We start from the raw sequence: 16,125 nt of genomic DNA on the forward strand, positions 1-16,125 counted from the left end.
CCCTTCTGACCTAGTTCTCTAATCAAATGTGGCTCAAATCTCTCTCCAGGGGCATAAAAGGCAGTAGTGAGTAGGAAGAACCTTTGTCCTCTGCTGAGGTCTTACCATGAACAAGTATGCCAGAGAAACTACAGCAGGTGCTTTTTCACACTGGAATTTTATACCCATTGGAAATCCCACTTGAAATATTCCAGGTGGATATCACAGTTACTCTGTACTGGACCTTGGGCATTTTCTGCAGCATTGCCCTTGAGGTTTGCTCCTTGTGCTTCTGAAATCCCTTAACTGTTTTTTTTTTCTGCTCCTCTGGTAAAACCAACTTCCATGACAACTCCCAGGAGCTTTCCATTAATTTCTTTACACACACTCAGGCTTTTGTATTCCCAAACTGCCTTTGCAAGCAGCTAGACCCAGCTGTCTGGAGTGTCTGCTCTGGTACAACTTCATCTGCACAGTTTACGTCTGATCACAAGCCTGCACCCCTGACACCCATTACCTCAGAAGGGAGTGATGATGGAAATTCCCAGAAAAACAAAAACGTGGTGCAAAAGAGAATCAGACCTCCTGGAAAAGGACTGAGATCAGGCACAGAAAATATGGACAGCACAGTGCGGCATCTATCTGGGAAAAATGACTTAATTCTTTTCCATAAACTAGGTGCTCATCAAGTGGAAACAAGGAGAGGAGGAACATTGGGAGTTATTACACAGTGCTGGAATTCTGCCTGACATTTATTTTTAAACACATCAAATCACTTTCTAGAGGCAGGAATCTCCTCATTCCTTCTTGAATCCTTAAAGCTGCTGATGCCAAATGTGTTTGAGAATTTCCATGCTGTCATCAGAGTTCTCTAGAACACCACATTCCTCACATGCTTGAGGATGTCTTTGCAGTCTCACCTTTCCCCCATGCTACCAAATGTAGTTGTGAGGGTGAGGCAGTAGATCCATTCACTTAGGAACTCATGGGATGAAACATCCTTTCCTTGACACAAAGTCCTTACTGGACCAATGGATGGTATCCTAACTTTACTAACACTACTCATGAGTAGTAACTTCTTTTTGTACTTGGACCATCTTGTCTAGGCCATGCTTTTACCAGGAAGGGTTGGACTACATGATCCTTGAGGTCCCTTCCAGCCTGTATCCTGTGGTTCTATGGTTACCCATCGTTTGGAGTGCACATCCTTCAGCTGGAAGCATTTCATGCAAAACATTTGAAGGGACTAGTTCAAGCCTCTGACCCAGTGCAGCCTTAGCCATCTGTATTCAGCACGTACCAGACACACTGCTCGGAGGGTAAACTAAATTCACTATAAAATTAAGTGTATCCTGAAGTGCCTTCCTGAAATAGAAACCTCTGGATTATTATTTCTGTTGTATTCCAGCTCAGTCGTAGCCAGGAACTCCTTGGCCAGTTCTCAGACGTCAGAGGCTCTGATACTATATCACTGGATATTTCCTTTAGAATTTTTCTGGGTTTTTTTTATCACACTCCCACAAAGAAAAAAAAAAAAAGGGTTCCACTGGGCAGTCGTAAGGAAGAATAAGCAATTTATTGTTCCCAGAAGCTGGTATTACCAACAGCACCTCCTCACTGCCTCCCTGTTACAGTAACAGGTAAAAGAATGTGTGGGTAGCCCTGGTATTCCATAGAATCATAGAATGTCTTGAGTGGGAAGGGACCCACAAGGATCATTGAGTCCAACTCCTCGCTGAGCTTCTGCTGGGTTTTGTGAACAAAGCTCTACAGATGGGCCCTTCTGCAAGGGAACAAGAGGACCTGTGGGATACCAAGGGGTATCCTGCCCTGCTGAAAGGTTTTGCTCCTCTGACACAAACAAGGCTTATTTTTACAGGAGATATTTGCAGTTATACACCATCCTCCATCACCACACTGTGACAGGAGAGCTTTGCCCTGGCAAGGACAGCAGTGGGGTCAAAGGCAGCTGTGGCTACCTGGGGAAGGACAACAACTGAACCAAACCCAACCAGTCCCACACAGCAAGGATTAAAGTCTGTTACCACATCCTCAGTGTGGTGGAAATTTTGACAGCTCATGCCCATGCCAAGAGCACAGGCAAGATCATGAGATAAGCCTCACCACAGGCTGTGAAACACTACTAGGTACCCCGTGAGTACATCTGATGTATCAAAGGGCAGGGGATCTCTGCACAAGAGGTGCTGAATCATAGGCGAGGTGATTCCTCCATGACATGGCAGCACACAACACATGAAACTGGATGAAAGAAGAACTTGGGTTAGATCTTGTCAGAGCTGATTTGTCCTCTCAGGCTCAGAGTCATGGAGCGGGGAATGTACACTCCTATTCTTATCTCCCAAGTTTCCCAACTAAAGAGTTCTAGTCTTAACTTCTGGGAAGACCAAGAGAAGTCCAATAAATCACCTGCCATGCTCCAGTATCACAGGAGGAAGTAGAGACAGAAATAGGAACTAGCAGCAGGAAATCTCTGTGATCTGACCGAGGCTGAATAAGCACATTGGAGAAGTCCCTAAAGCCAAAGTGAACTCTCCAAACCTTTATCTAGTCCCTTATCCTTCACAGTCAAAAACACCCTGAAGCCCACATGCCTGAGACTCAGCAGCACTGACCACATATCACTCACCCTTGCTGAGCTTGTCTCCTTGCAGCCATAGCTGGGAAGTCATCATTCCCTGTATTTCCATAGGAAAATGAGATCAAGCCTCCACTCCCATGTGGCAGCTAAGTCACCACACTGCTGCAGCTCCTCTATGTCCAGGGCACCTGGGAGAGCCCCAGACTGAGCACAGGGTCCTGGTGCACTGGATGAGCAGTGACAAAGGACACCACAATGGGGACCTTGGTTCTCCCCACATCCACATGGCACTATGAGGTGTAGGATCCCCAGAATGACTGCTTAGTCACTTAGACACAGCAGATTTTCTGCCCTTTTTCTCTAGACATTATGTAATGGGAAAAAGAGTTTGTTTTTCAAGGGCAACGAAAGTTGCTTCTCCAAAATTGCATGGGAAAGACTCCTGTTGCCCCAGATAGTAATACGTCAGGGGCTTGTGATTTTAAACATTGAGGATGTTGTGTATGGCTATTGTAGCTGTGCCATGGCTGTGGTACCCAGAAAAATCATGTGAGTTAAAGGCCATCAGAAGATTTACTAATACAGTGTCATTTGTTATTTAAGCTAGGAGGAAGCAGTGACCAGACCTGAGCATTAGAGCCCAAGCACCCTGGGAGCAAGGTCAGGGGAGCCAAACACTGGCTGACCAAATAGAGTCATAGAATACCCCGAGTTGGAAAGGACCCACAAGGATCCTCAAGTCCAACTCCTGCCGCTGCACAGGACACCCCAAAATCTCACCCTGTGCCCAAGAGTGTTGTCCAAAACCTCTTGAACTCTGTCAGGCTTGAGGCTGTGACCACTTCCCTGGGGAGCTGTTCCACTGCCCAGATACCTACTGGGTGAAGAACCTTTTCCTAACATCCAACCTAAACCTCCTCTGACACAGATTCATGCCATTCCTTTGGGCCCTGTTGCTGGTTACCAGAGAGCAGAGATCAGTGCCTGACTCACCACATAGAATATGTTTCTAAATAGAAGATGTGAGCATCAGGCATGACTCTTTGCTGGATGAATCCCTGTAAGACCTTATAAGCCTCTCAGGGCAAAAGCAAGCTTTCCTGTGAAGCACAACTGTCCTCCCAACACTTGCTTGGAAGCAAATGCTGGAAATAAGTGAAAGCTACAGTGCTGTGCTCTGTAACCACAAGAAACAAGATACAGGGCTTTGGAAAAAAAGACCATTTCATGTTAGTGTTTCTTCAGCTGCCTTTTAAACTGTAGACTCAGTGCTACAGCACTGTCTGAACAAGTCTGCTGGGCACTAAATATTCCCAAATAACTGAATCCACTCAGAGAGGTGATTACGAAAGGTATGTTCTTGCCTCAGCAGCAGACAATGATGATTGGCTTTTTTGGAACATGATTGCTCCAAAGACCTCCCAAGTTTTGAAATGTGGACCCTGTAAAGGTCATCACGTTTCCTAGACTCACAGAACTATTTGGGTTGGAAGGGACCTTACAGACCATCTAGCTTCAGCTCCCTGCCATTTTACCAAAGGGAAGGAAAGGCCTTTTGGGGACCAACACAGGCAGCTGGGTAGGGGGGAGTGACCCTCCCCTACGCTACACCCTGAGGCCAGACAGGGCTCTGAAGTGGGGACCCTTCAGCAACACTTCTAGAGCCATGTCTGCCAAAGTGTTTGAGCTTCTTTAATGGGAGTAATATTGGCATTAAGGATTCATCACTCTGATTCTGGGTTTGGTCAACGTGAGGCAGGATTGTCATTTCATTTAAAAGAAAGGTTTGAGGAGAAGAGCTCAGAAGGCAGAGTTTCACCCAGCTCTAGCTGGATGCAGATCAGTGATTTTAAGCCCAAGAGCATCTGGTGCATCTCTTCGTGGCCAAGCTGACACTGCCCCATCACGAGGCTCCCTGGTCCCCACTGCTCAGTCCCTGTGTGTCTGCCTGGCCATGGCTGTGACAGGTCAAATCTGCTGTGCCTCCTCTGGCTCACTCTTGGAGCCTTCCCACTCCCAGGAAGCCCCTTGAACACAAAAGGATCCAGAAATTATAAACTGAGGAGGGGACGAATGAAGGAAAGAGGTCCTGTGGAGTGAGCAGGTGGAGTGGCTCAACATCCACCTTCTCTGTCCCACAGGTTGGGTTGCCCTGCACCTCTCAGTCCTCTCTGCTCCTCTAGGACAGGATTGACTCCCTCAGACTCACCTCTGCTTCTCCAATGCCGCTGGCACTGCCTCCCTGCAGTGTTGGCACTGGGGGAGTTGAGTCCTGTCATCAGGTCACTGTAGAAACAGCAGCAGGTGGAGTGGCTCAACATCCACCTTCTCTGTCCCACAGGTTGGGTTGCCCTGCACCTCTCAGTCCTCTCTGCTCCTCTAGGACAGGATTGACTCCCTCAGACTCACCTCTGCTTCTCCAATGCCGCTGGCACTGCCTCCCTGCAGTGTTGGCACTGGGGGAGTTGAGTCCTGTCATCAGGTCACTGTAGAAACAGCAGTGAGGGATGAGTCTCAGCAGGGACAACCTGGACAGGGAACACAGAGGATTACAGCCAGAAGGAAAAAAAACCCTACAATTGGAAGGAAAATAAAATTGTGCTTTGAAAAGAAGAATAAATTGGCACCTCTGGAATAGTGATGGGTGAATCTAAATGAGTTTGGTGTGTGTTAGCACCCCCAAAGTCCTCTGCACAGTGTCTGGGGGGCTCAGCCCACTGTCAGCTGCTGAGCAATGTGGGATGAGGATGAAAACATGGGGAAATCTACAGGCAGGAGAATGAATCTGTGCCAAGTCTTGTGACAAGGTGGCAACATCAGGGCAAGAGGGCTGCAGGCTGTTTTGACAAGCTGGATTATGAGTGTGTACTGGTCTCATCCTCTCTGCATCCCTCTGCACACCTCAGAAACCTCCTTGGTTTCTTCTAGCAATCCTGTCTCTCCCCTCTTGCGACGTCAAGGCATGAGACAGATACGTGTGACCTCACTACAAAAACTTCCACTGGCTCCTTCCACTCCTGTTAATTATTCACCTAACCCTGTTACAAGCCCTTGGTACTAGGCCAGCACTCGTGGCACTCTCTTTACATGAAGAACATGTCCCAACTGCTCCTGCAGTGAGCACGTCGGCTCCTGCTGCCGTGATCAGGGGTTTGAGGCATCACCACCAACCTGAGTCATTGCCACACCTGGCTGCAGTGAGAAATGGCCAAGGAGTCTGTGGTACCAACCTAACCCACCTCAGCACTTTAAACCAACCAGTTATTTTGTAGAGTTTTATCCCATTTTAGGTATTTAACACAGAGGGAAGCCCGACATGGAGAACAATGTGGGCTTGAGCTTTTTGAGTAGTACTCGTGGAATTTGAAACATTATCTTCTGTGTGCTAAATATGTGAGTCATCCTGGGAGAGCACTGCATCTACATTTAGATCACCATGTTAGATTACCATCCAGATTTAGCTCCCATGTGGTCTCCTCAGCCACAGCTTACGAGGAAAGAGTAATTTTTAAGCCATCAGGAAGAAGCTCGTGCTGCTGACTCTTCCTCTTCTCTCCAGGCTTTGTAAACTTCAGTGGAAACCAAAAGGGGTTTTTTATCCTCTTAACTTTAATTAGCTGAAAAGATGAAATAATTTATAACCAACCCAAGGGTGGTTTGGGAGCGCTCATTGTGGTCTGGGTGCCAGGCAGTGGGAGGTGGGGAGAGCTGGGGTTGGCACCATGCAGTGCTCATCCTACGCTTTTCCAGCAAGGGCCATTTCCTGGAAGCTGAGCAGTACTCACGTGCTAAGCTGCTGCTGTTTTAAAGGTCAATATGTACAAGAAAGATCCACTGCAGCCACTATATCTGTGAGCCCACGTGAGGAGAAACCTCCCTGCGTAGAAATTCCAACTATTTCAGCAATGAGGGGACTCAGGCAGGGAGGACACCTGGGGAGAGGCTCAAAACCCCCTTGGCAGAGCTTGATAGCAACACGTGGGTGCTCAGGATGTGCTCTGGCAGAGCAAGTCACGCTGGTGGCACTGAGCCAGGGAGCTGCCAGTGGCACAGGGCATCACCTGTCCTCCCCAGTCCCTCAGTGCTGTGCTGGTTGGTGCCAGGGAACCCTGACAGTGCAAAGGTGTCTGACACAGACTGAGCCATCCACAGTTATTTAACCACCTTCTGTTCTGGCAGGCTAAGGTCTGTGGTCCCCACAGCAGCCTGGCATGGCACATGGTGCCAGACACACATTGTCCCTCCTCTGAGGGTGGCTCAGACATGGTTGTACCATGCTCAATGTTGGAAGGGCCATGGGGGCTCAAAAAGGCATCACTTCTCAGGGGGATGGGGAGGAACCAGAGGCTCTCCTCACTCTTCCACACCTACCCAGTGTGTTTGACCCCTTGGAGTCAGTGGGATATAAACTCTGGCAAACCTCTGGGTGAGAGCAGGTCTGTCAAAGCATCCACTGCTTCCCCTCTGTGTGAGGGGACAAAGGGTCTGTGCAGACTGGTGTTTGGGTGGGACAGAGCACTCATGATGTTAAGTAACCTCCTCCCCACAAAAAAACCCCAATACCCCTCCTCTGTGCCAGCATCCAGCAGAAAAGTGATATCCTGGGCTCTTCTCCAGGCCAGGGCAGCCCAGCTGGAGGAGAGGTGCTGGAAGCAGCAGGATCACTGCTCAGGCTGAATTTATCAGCCACTGGGCTCTGGCATCTCTCAGTATGTTGGCATGGAGAGATGGGCACAGGACAGGGCACAGCTGGGCCACAGCCACTCTGCTTCCACCTCTGCCAGTGCCTGGTTGGACCTGGACTCCTACAGAACCTCCTGCCATGAAACACTGCCAGAGCAGCCACAGCTCAGCCAGGAGCCCAGGGACCAGACGTGGCTCCTTGGCACTCACTGCACAGCTCTGGAAGCCTCCAGCCCACGCTCCAGGTTTTCCCTTGCTGGTGTGAAGGGATAGCAAGCTCCAAGGACAACATGAGGTGTCTCAGGACCCTGAGCTCAGCCACCATAGCCCACAGGCACTTCCACCTCAGCCCTGAGATCTTTTATCACACCAATACACAGAAAAGGCACCTCTTTCTCTGGAAAAGTCACCCAACTAAACCAGCATCTGAGATAACCATATCAGCTGCTTGCCAACAATATTCCCATTTTCCATCCCCCCAAACTCCCATGGTAAGCACATATTGGAAGAAACCAGTGAACAAAGAAGGGGAGACAGTTACTCCACTAACACCCTCCCACTCCTGTTCCCATTCAGACCAAGGACACCAAATCCTTCATGCTGAGTCAGGACTAACTGCAATGCAGCATGATGGGAATCCCTCAAGGAGCTGCAGCCAACACTGGAGGCTCCATCTGCTCCAGCCTTCAACCCACCAGTGCTGAGTGTTCTGCCTTGCACTCTGCCTTGGAGCAAAGTGCTGCAGCTGTGCTTCAACTCTCATAGTGCTCTGATGGAAACCCTTCTCATCTCCTGCCTCAGCTGCTCTCCAACCATGACATCAGCACTTCACTCCTGCCAGGGCACTTGGAGTAAGTGACATTCAGGGACCGTGCTGCATCCCACTGGGATAAGGCAGCTTGGGGGAGGATCAGATCAGATGTGGTGATAACTGAGCATTGGGAAGGGAAGTTCTGGTCCTCTGTGAAGCTCCTTGGCAGGATTTTAAGGCCAGGCTTGACAAAGCTTTGAGGGGATTGCCAGGACTGAGGGGATTGCCAGGACCAGCAGTGGCTCAATGCAGAGATGTGAGTGAGGGGTTCCCTCTGCTGCTTTTTAGCCATTTGCTTCTCTTTGTCCCTGGCTGAACTGACCCAGGGCAACATCAGGATCACTGAGCTGCTTCAACCTCAGAGTCCAAAACTGGAGCGAGATTGTTCAAACCTGCAATCCCCAGTTCAAGCCTGTGAGTGCAAACAGACATCCTGAGCCTCTGGAGCTCTGGAGCAGTGAAGAGGCAAGCACAGCCCCCCAGGATCATCAGCGTTCATCCAGCCCACCATAGATAAACTTGTTAGTGCAGTGGGAAGAGCTCAGGGTGTGTCTGAGGGCAGCGGGGGGGAGGTTAAAATCCCCTCCTGTCCTCAGTTATGTCAGCTTCCTCGCACAGGACAAGTGCAGGGACACTTCCATATTGCACATGCTTCAGAGGGCTTTAAACAGCTCTGAGCTTGGGGGAAATACTCCTCTTTTGAGCCACAAACTATTCCTGGCAACTGCTCGGCTAAAAAAAGAGCTATAAAATGTCAAACTCATCAAAGCAGATGTAGCTCTGCGTCATCTTTGTTACAGGCTGGAAAATGCCCCAGGGGGTCACTCTTATTGGCTTCCTGAAGGAACACCTGCTTTAAAAAACCCTCCTGCAGTTAGCACAAGTGCTCCAAGACCAGCTTGTGGCTGACTGAGCACTTCTTCGCTTGCTGCAGCATCCAGTCAGGTCTGGGGACAGACCTGGGGCTCAGGGGGGTACGGTTGGGTTGACCCAAGAGACATGAGGTTCATCCTGGCCACAAATCCCAACACAGACAGTCTGTATCCTGCTGGCACTCGGCCTTGACATGGCTCATGGAGGCTGGAATCAGTGGGCTGTGGAACTATGTGGGTTGCTGGTGGTGTTGGATGACAGAATTACACAAGGGTTTGGGTTGGAACAGACCTTAAAGCTCATCTCATTCCAACCCCCTGCCATGGCCAAGGATGATGCCATGGGGAGAAGCATGTGCCAAAAGCGGGTAAGGGTAAACAAGGTCAGATATGACAGTCTGGGACTCCCAACACCACGTTTCTCCTCCAGATGAGACTAGGAAAGGACTCTGATGCCAGAGAATCAATCATATGATAAAATAGCTTCTTTGGTTTCTTTGTTTAGAAAACATCTTTCACACATGGTATAAAAACAGGTAGTTAAGGACAAATTTCAAGCCAGCTGAGCCAGTGACTTCCTCCTGCCATCCTGTCCTCAGCCATCAGCTCATCAAACAAACACAAGTGGATCCTCTGTGGGAAACACCGTTAAATAACCAAAACCCCCAACAAACACAAACTTGCACAGTTAAAAGCAAAGCCAGACAGTTTTCTATATGGGGGAGCTGGGATCTTCCACAGAAAAAATGACCCTGGATGCAGGTTTTTATCTAATATTGACCCTTGCTGAGGGCTGGAAAATCAGTGACCAATACTGGTAAGCTCCCAGGAGCTAACCTGGCCACTGGCATAGTGACACTGCTGGTCACACATCCCATCTCATCCTATCCCATCCCATCGGCAGTGACACAGCTGCCATGGCATGCTGTCACTCCAACCCATCACTCATCTCTCACACTGCTTTTCAAGTGATGTTTGGAAAGATGAATAAATTAACGAAGCCACAGAAGAAAAAAGTCAAACCAAAAAGCACCCCAAAAGTCCAGTTCATGCTCTCAGGGCAGGAGGAAGCGCTTGCGGACCTTCTCCTCGATGGAGTGGAGCTTGGCAACTCGCAGTGCCTCCAGCAGCTTCTTGGTGACCTCGTGATGCTTCTCTTTCTTGTGAGTGAGGAAAGTCCTGACTTTCTCCTGGATGGCTGCCTTGGTCCTCAGTGTCTTCTTTGGTGAGCGCTCCAGGATTTGCTGCAGGCGCTTCAGCTTCTTCATGGGGATGTTCTGGTACACCACAAAGTCTATCATGGCTTGTTGACAATCCTCATCTTCTACAGCTGGTGGGAGAAAACAGCCTGGAGGTTAGAGGGAAGGTGAGTGTGGGACACAGAAGAGCAGGGCACAGCCCTGCCAAGCCTCTCCATGGGACATCTGCCCCATTCCTGGAAGTGTTCAAGGCCAGGTTGGATGGGGCTTGGAGCAACCTGGTCCAGTGGAAAGTTGAACTTCCCAGCAGTGACCCATCCTATACTGGGCAGTTAGAAAACAATGTGTAAAAGTTCCTGTAATTCTGAAAAAAAGTAAATATACCTATTCCATCAGGGAGTAGAGGAAGAGGGAAAGTCCAGAATAATCTGAAGTAATTGCAGTAAATATTTACACATTATTTTTCCTGAAAGTTTCTGTTTTCCCCACAGATTTATACATCTTGGGACAGGACCGGCCCCAAGCACAGCCCCAACCAGAGCACTGGGACTGATCTGGCCCCACTTGGTGGAAGCTGCTGGAGTGCATCAGCATAAGGAATGAGATCAGAAAGAATTTTCAAGAGAGTCAGAAGATTACCCAACCAGGGAGAGACTAGCCCAGTTTCATGCCATTGCCACTGGGAATGGCTTCACTGGTTACAGTGGGGTGGGTTGGGCTCCACTGCTCAGGCTCTCCCTCTCTGACAGACTCGGGTTGTGGATGAGCAGATCTCCATGTGATTCTTGAGCATAATCATGATGAGCTGAGTTAAAAATACCCTTCAGCTCCATCGCTGGGGCCTCATCTCCTCTAGAAATAGCTATGTAGAGGCTGCTCTGGCTGCAGGGCCATTGTCTAATGAATGGCAGTGCATGTGCTGCTGCCACCTCTCTCACCTGACCCTCCACCCCTGGGACCACATCCTGCTGATGACAGAGCTTTCTTGCCATCTCTCTGGAGTGGGATCACAGTACTGGCAGGGAACTTGTGGTGTGAGTCAGGCAGTGCCAGGAGAGGATGGAAAGGTGCCGCATGGCAACAGCCTCCTCACTCCCTCACCACAGAGGAGAAGCTTCTATAACCATGGAATGTCCTGAGTTGGAAGGGACCCACAAGAATCATTGAGTCCAACTCCTGGTCTGGCACAGACAACCCCAAAATTCCCCCATGTGCCTGAGAACGTTGTCCAAATCTGACATGATTGGTGCCATGACTATTTCCCTGGGGAGCCTGTTGCAGTGCCTAACCACCCTCTGGGTGAGTTTTATTGAAGCTCCATCCTGATGGAAGAATGACATTTTTTTCATACTGGAACTACCTTCTCTGGATGTTGAGACATCCTCATTGCTGGAGGTTTTCAGGACGTGGCAATGGATAATCTGATCCAGGCTCCCTTTCAGAAGAAAGGTTGGACCAGATGAACATTCAAAGTCCCTTCCAGCCTGGACTGTTCTATGGCTCTATGACTGATTACATTTTTTTGAAATTCAAGGGTGCAGGGTCACAGCCACCTAGACCAGTCACATGGAGTTTGTCTCTCATGTATCTTCTCTGGATGCTCAGGGTGGAGCAGGTGGTTTCAAACTGCTGTTGGCCTCAGCTCAATCAGCAATGGGCCTGTGAGATGGTTTTTCAGTCCCTTTCTCACCTCCTAGCTTGGGGAGTATGTTACAAAGCACCCCTGGAACCAGCACTTTGCTCCATCCTGCACCTTTGCCCTGTTCTTTTGCCGAGAAAGATTGGACCAGATGGTCCTTGAGGTTCCTTCCAACCTGGAATTCTCTGATCTGTGCCTGCTGGTGACTCTTGCCCAACGTTCCACTTCCTCAGAATCTCAGCACTACATCTGCACCTTCACAGTGACATGGTTGACACCACGTCTCTACGTTTTCACCTGACAGGTCAAAATCCACCCTACTCAGCTCAGCTCTGATCAACGTTGGACTGTGCTCCATTCAGTCTGCACAGTACCAGGCTGCAGCTGCAATTAAAGCTTCCAGTAAACAGGCTGAAGCCTGGGAGAAGGGAGCACTGGAGCCGTGCCAGGAGCCAAGCTGAGTGCCTCAGCCCTTCACACTGTGACTGTTTGCATGGCCATCAGTTATCAGCTACAGCCAGATGTCTACCAAAACTGTCCTCCTGCCCCAGCATTGCCAGGTGTCCCTGGAAAGATCCAGCAGGATTTCAATGCCAGCGCTTTGCTCCTGCTGAGCAGTGGCCATGGTTAAACCCAGCACTCTGCCCTTGCCCTACAGGGCCAACCCTAAGGGGGAGGAGGAAAGAGAGATTGGTTTATCTATAATTACTATTGATTATGGATCACTCCATGCTTTTACAGGCTATTTCACCAAAAGTTCACTCTCACCCAGGCAGCATTCGGATCCTGGCACCCTCCCTGTGCCTGCAGAGCTGCAGCTCACCTGGTTCTTGTGTGCTGTTTCCTCTCCCCACTCTGCAGGAGGTGCAGAGGGTGTCGTGGTACTGGTTACCCTGCACATTGGTCACCTTCCCCTGCTGCTCGCAGTCCTGGTGTGGCTGGCATGGGTCTTTGCTGGAGCTGGGGGAGAAGAAGCCATGGGGGCAGTCTTGGCATTGGGTGTCCTCAAAGGGGGTACCTGCATACAGAGAAGCAAAGGAACCATCAGGTGACAAACTGGCACAGGAGCAGGGGCAGGAGCTGGGAATTATGTCAGGCACCATTTGAGCATGAGGGTGATATTCTGGAAATGATGGGAATTAATGTGTCCACGTGTAGGGGCAAACAGCAGTGCTTTTCCCCAGCCTTCTCCCAAGCCCGTGTTGATAAATTGCCATCAGCCCCAGACACAAGAGAACATCTCATGTGCTGTGAGAAGGGACACGTCTCGGGCAGGAGGCAGCAGGGTGAGCTGCCAAACCAGCCCTTCAGTTCCCGGCGGAGCCAGAGGCTCCCGGCCAAGTGAAAGTAAAAGTAAGGAATTGAAAGCTCTGCTGGCCTCGGCAGCTCTGGCACTTCCCACCGCGCCTCCTGCCGAGCTGTCTGCCACGCGGGTAGGATTGCGCCAGGTCCCCTGGGAGCCGAGGGAAGGGCCCCGACAGCAGCAGATTTCACACCCCTTTCACCTCCTCTTCACAGATCTAGTTACAACACAGTTTCTACCTTGTGGCACCCTCTTCACGCTGTTGCTTTGGCTTTCCCAGGAGAAGTCTGGTCTTTAAGATCCTTCCCAACACAAACCATTCTATGAGTCCAAGTCCCAGCCAGCCCAGCTATAACCCCAGCACCTGAGCCACTGTTTGCAGATGGGAAATCCAAAGGAAAGCAGTGTTCCCAGAGGGACTGCACACGGATCAAAGTCCTCATCCAACCCAGACACCCCTGAGCTCTGCCCACAGCCCCCATTCCACACTGACACCAGGGCTCTGTCCACCCATGCTGGATGCTCAGACCTTGCTGTGGAGTTCAGGTGGCTGTGCTGGGGTTCAATCCTCAAGGACCCATTTGTAACAGAAACCAATAATAAAAAAAAAAATTCTCCTGAAGTGCCCAGTTTGCTCACATGGCTGCTCAGTCCTACTGCCAACCCTCCAGGTAAAATTCATGTTTAATTTCAAAGAGCTTCTCTGTATTTCTTTGGAGATCTACTTCCCCTTTCATTGTGTTCCTGCGTTTTGTCATGTCCTATAGAAAATTATACCCCAAACCACATGCATCAGCTGAAGGCAACAGGTATTTCTCCTCTGGCTGCCAAGCCTGGAGCTCTTCTGTGCCACAGATGGAAGGACTTCAAAAACCTCCACATTTCAAAAGCCTCCACACTTCAAAGCATGAAGCAGGATACTGCTGGGTTTGCTGGTGTTGTCTATGCTGGTTTGTTGTACCCAGCTGTGGTTTCCAGGCAGAGCCTGGTGTTTCAGGAGGGAGTGAGAAGAAGGGCAGAGAGGGAAACCTGCTCATAGGCAACTTGTATTTTCAGAAAGTTTGCACACATACACACGAGTAACTAAGGGACCAGGAAAATCTGTACTGGGGAAACAACAGGCAAATAAATCCCCTAAATCTCTTGGAACTTACATCTTGTCAGGGGATGAAGTCTCAGACTCTTCAATCAAAACAAGGCTGATTTTATGGGTTTGGAACCTGACCACATATCCATTGCATGTTTTCAACAGAGCCTCTCCAGGTTGCTCAATAAAACAACACAAAACCCAGCCCCAGGGCCACATGCATCCGCCAGCCCTGCCCTTGCATCATCAGACACCTTTTTTAGGTCAGATAATCAGCATTCCCAGCTCCTGCACTAACAGAAGCAAGGAGAAGGGAGCTGATGGAGGAGCAGGAACAGCCTGGACTTTCCCACCTGCCCAGAGCCATGCAGGACCAGCAGCTGCTTCGGGGATGGGCGAGTCACTGCCTGTTGTGGCAGGTGAGGCAGTTTAACCAGGACTGCCACATCCCATCTAAGTGTGATACTGGGGATTTCAAAGGCTTTCAAAGTGAAAGCTGGGGAAAAACCCAACTAAACTGCTCCTTGGAAAAGGAGCATGCCTGCAAGGATGGCACAGCTCCAGCGAGCAAAAAGAGAGTATGCTATGGGCAAGCATTGGCTGCTGAATTTCTCCTTGATTCTTAGCTCCAGTGGATATTTTGGGATGTTACAAGAGCTTTGTGAATACACACACCACTGCCTGGCTGGGTACTTACCTGGTTTCTCCATGCCAGAGCCTGCTGGACACTCAGAGTGCTTGATGCAGAACTCCATGTCCGAGTAGTATCCCTCCTGGCACTGACAGACGCGGTTGTGTGTGGAATTGCACTGCTGCACCTCCACCTGCTTCTCCCCACAGATGACATTACAGTACCGGCACTTCTCCAGGTAGTTCCAGTACTGCGTGTAATGCAGATCTGGGCAGGGGTCACACACTGTCTGCTCCTCCCTGGTGCAGTGCTGTTTCACGAAGGTCCCCGGTGGGCACTGCTTGCAGACGAGCCTCTCACTGGTCACAGCGTCCTTCCATTGGTATGTGGGGTGTGCGTCGCAGCCGAGCTCAGCCAGGAAAAGGAGGAGAGGAGGAAACATCCACTACAGCAAAGACAGCGCAAAGAGCCCTGAGGTCATCCTCTGGCAGAGGCGGGAGCAGCAAACGCTGCTGCTGCTATTACAGGACTTGTTATTGGTGTAGATGCATCCCTCCCCATGCTGCCCCAGTCCCAAGGGCAAAGTATCGGTGGGGGACCAGCTGCTGCCCCCCCATGCCTCCTCATTGCCCTCCCTTGCCATCCCAGGAGACAGACCATCCTTCCCAAACCCATTTGTGATGCCTTCACAACCCCATTTTCCTATTTCAAAACTAGAAGCAGCTCCAGCACATTCTCCTTTCTTCAGTTCCCCACTGTTTGGGGTAAGAGAGACATTCACAATCAAGCAGCAGAAGGGAAGATTTCCAAACTAGCAAACACACAGCATGATCCACAGGAACTTTCTTTTGTAAACCTGGATACTCAGGATAGGACTGGAGAATCCCACAACTTGTTTATCCTTCCCTTCCCTGTCATACCTCATGTGCACAACCCGATGAGCAGACAGTACATTACCTTGGATGGATGCCTCAAACTCGGCATGTGGCTGGATGGCATCACACCGAGAGCTTCCAAGCGCCGGGATCAGAAACCTGGGGAAACAGAGAGGGATCCTCAGAGGCTGGTGCCGGCTGGGCTGAAGCTCCTCTTTGCATCAGCGGGGCCAATGCAGCCCGCCAGCGTCAGGACAGAGAGAGGGCGATAAGGAAGGGCTGACAGGGAAGGGCTGCTGGGAAGGACTGGGGTTCCTCGCCTGCTTTCCAAACAGCCCTTCCTCCGGGGGAGATGCCGGCTGTCCCCAGCCCAGGGACTGAGCAAAGCCTTATAACGGAGCAGAGACCGCACTCCGACACGCGTAACCGCCCGAGGGGGTGGGAGGG

At 50.3% G+C, this 16,125-nt stretch overlaps 1 protein-coding gene across 1 annotated transcript; it reads right to left on the reverse strand.

Annotated features, from left to right (window-relative positions):
- Positions 1 to 9,999: 9,999 nt before the first annotated feature.
- TNFRSF6B (tumor necrosis factor receptor superfamily, member 6b, decoy) lies at positions 10,000 to 15,802 on the reverse strand. Its single transcript, XM_009084131.1, has 4 exons — positions 15,761 to 15,802; positions 14,870 to 15,248; positions 12,606 to 12,800; positions 10,000 to 10,274 (listed from the first exon to the last, which is right to left on the reverse strand). Exons 1-4 carry the CDS (start codon positions 15,800 to 15,802, stop codon positions 10,000 to 10,002), a joined length of 891 nt encoding a protein of 296 aa, XP_009082379.1.
- Between the last annotated feature and the right edge of the window lie 323 nt (positions 15,803 to 16,125).

This window comes from Acanthisitta chloris, unplaced genomic scaffold (genome assembly GCF_000695815.1).
Source record: "Acanthisitta chloris isolate BGI_N310 unplaced genomic scaffold, ASM69581v1 scaffold29951, whole genome shotgun sequence".
NCBI classification, from domain to species: domain Eukaryota; kingdom Metazoa; phylum Chordata; class Aves; order Passeriformes; family Acanthisittidae; genus Acanthisitta; species Acanthisitta chloris.